Source organism: Osmerus eperlanus, chromosome 14 (genome assembly GCF_963692335.1).
Source record: "Osmerus eperlanus chromosome 14, fOsmEpe2.1, whole genome shotgun sequence".
Taxonomy (NCBI): Eukaryota; Metazoa; Chordata; class Actinopteri; order Osmeriformes; family Osmeridae; genus Osmerus; species Osmerus eperlanus.
Genome location: NC_085031.1, coordinates 3931795 through 3934580, shown reverse-complemented (window position 1 = coordinate 3934580; position 2786 = coordinate 3931795). Strand labels below are relative to the sequence as shown.

General features: G+C 43.1%; 1 protein-coding gene across 1 annotated transcript; it reads left to right on the top strand.

Annotated features, from left to right (window-relative positions):
* The first annotated feature begins 295 nt into the window (after nucleotides 1-295).
* Nucleotides 296-2451, top strand: foxd1 (forkhead box D1). The gene has a single exon (XM_062478610.1). It carries the CDS (start codon nucleotides 517-519, stop codon nucleotides 1540-1542), a length of 1026 nt encoding a protein of 341 aa, XP_062334594.1. The 5' UTR covers nucleotides 296-516; the 3' UTR covers nucleotides 1543-2451.
* Nucleotides 2452-2786: the final 335 nt, after the last annotated feature.

Genomic DNA, 2786 nt, shown 5'->3' with positions numbered 1-2786 from the left:
GGATGGGTCCTACCATAAGCTTTGTTCTGACGGATTCTTTTTATCCTCTGGCCTATTTAAAGTAGCCCATCCATTACTGAGTCAAAAACTGAAATGGAACGGGAGGTTCAGATTAGCCATGTGTGCACACAAAATGACCACTAAAAAGAGTAAAGGCTTTACCAAAACTTTTTAAATCGTCCACAGTTCTTTTTCAAAGACCGTTTCTGTATATTTTTTTCGTTTCTTCATTTATGCCATGGTGACGTCCTGTGGCCATGTGATCAGAGCGCTGGTATAAAGGACGAGGGAAGATCCGCCCTCTTTATGATTCAGGTTTGGCCTTTTCCAGGTCCCGTGCGCACTCTAGACTAAGGCATCCGGATGATGTGTTATCCACAAAAATAACGGAAACCTATGGAAGTGGCGAGAATAACGGGACAGCATCTCTCTCCACAGGCGCGCTCCTTTCATTCCCTCATATGAGAATCTCATCCTCTCCGCCGTAGCTTCTGGGAGCGCAAGCAGCCGTGAGTCATGACTCTGAGTTCCGAGATGTCGGATGCCTCCATCCTTTCGGAAGAGACCGACATAGACGTGGTCGGCGAAGGAGAGGAAGGGGACAGCCAGACGCGCTCCTACGTAGATGAGGTGGCCCAGATGCACGACGACATCCTCCTGGATGGCTCCCCGCCATGCATGGACAATGCTTCTTCCCGGGATTCCTACAAACCAGCGAGTAAGAACACACTTGTGAAGCCCCCCTACTCCTACATTGCCTTAATCACCATGTCCATCCTTCAAAGCCCAAAAAAGAGACTCACCCTCAGCGAGATCTGCGACTTTATCAGCAACCGTTTCCCGTACTACAGGGAAAAGTTCCCAGCTTGGCAAAACTCCATCAGGCACAACTTGTCCCTGAATGACTGTTTCGTGAAGATACCGAGGGAGCCTGGGAATCCCGGTAAGGGCAACTACTGGACCTTAGACCCGGAATCGGCTGATATGTTTGACAATGGCAGCTTTCTGAGAAGACGGAAACGCTTCAAGCGCCAGCAGACGCAGGATTTGCTTCGGGAGCACAACAGTTTTCTCCCCGCCGCTGCATACGGCTATGGACCCTACGGCTGCGGCTACGGTATCCAGCTGCAGTCATACCACACACACTCGGCGCTCTTTGCGTTTCAGCAGCAGCAGCAGTCCAGGCATTCTCACACGGGAACCATTATCCCTGCACCTTCTTTGATGCCTACTTCCACAGACTTGGCCAGGACCCGGTTTTACCCTCAGCTCAGTCCCAGCTTGTCCTCCCCCATACAGACTGCAGCGAAGTCCATCTCGCCTGTCCAACGGTCTCCCTTCTCCATAGAGAGCATCATTGGGGGGTCGTTAAGCCCCGCGCACACTCACTGTGCCTCGCGGACTTCTCCTGTTGTTCCAATGTTATCGTCCTCACTTGCGCCACATTCGCCCAACCTTCCACCGAGCGTGCACCAAGGAACTGTTTTACACACAGTCGAGAACTTTCCCAACAGAATTGTGAACGGCACTAGTGGCTGTTAAATTTCTTAACTTCAAAGTTTTCGACAGGCACAAACCCGCCCCTCTTTGAAGGTAGGATTATTTTTGTATGTTCATTTGATAACACGCAGCTGAATGACGGACATAAACACTATTCGTGCCTATATTCATGCTGTAAAAGGTAGTTGGGCCTATATTTATGTTATAATTTTTAGTGTGAATTAATTCTTTTCACGAACTTTTCATTTTCATGAAGTGATTCGTTTAAGTCACTGTGTAGGGTGTCTCAGGATGACTTCTGAACAATTTATAATGGTCACGTGTCTAAAACAATGTATTTTGTGTCAAACACACCCATGTTTTTAGTTTGACAAATTGAGACATTTGAACTGTTTTGGTTGATTTTTTGGTTCTGCTTTGTTTTGAAAAGACACAATGAGAGAGAAATTCATTTATACAGTATGCAGTGTGTGTTTCTTTCAATAATAAACATTGTACATTCGTTGGCAAGTATTGTATAATCGGAGTGTGATATTTTTACACGATTTGTTTTTCAATAAGAATAAATATCGTTTTGCAAAAATGAAAGATGTTTTTGAATTAACTTATTAAAATATTTATTCCAAGTTAGCAATAGCCTACCGACCTGCATTAAGTTTGGTATTGTGCAAATAGCTATAGGGCCATATATAGCCTATTTTTAATACAACTTTCCACTTTAAATGTCCTGCATAGACGTTAGCCTGTAAATGATTGTTTATGAAGTTCATTTGATTTATCTACTTTTAAATAACTAACTAAAAGGAATAGGCCTAATAGGTTACATATAATAACAGCTAATAACACTACTAGAGCTGAACAAGAATAGTTTATTATACTATATTAAAACTAATAGCCTACTGATTGTGGAATGTTCAAAAATAGTGGTACAACTCTACCATAGCGTACAATGGGCTATTTCAAATGGTTACCAAATTGCCATATTGTATACAATATGTACAATTAAAAATTAACATGAAATACTATCCTTAAACTCTGTGTAAGCCTGTGTGTGTGTCTGTCATAAACAACATCTATCTATTCAGTAAACTATGCAGCCTATTTACTTCGCAATATGCTCCCTTTTGTTGCTATAAAAACAGCATTACACAAACACACGATGAACACAGTGATAAACCTCGGGTCCATGTCAATTTGCCCTTTCCCACATTCATCCTCGTAATTACAAATTGCTGGACAGATCGGTGTCGTGACAGAAACTGTATTTTGCTACCTTCAGATTAGTG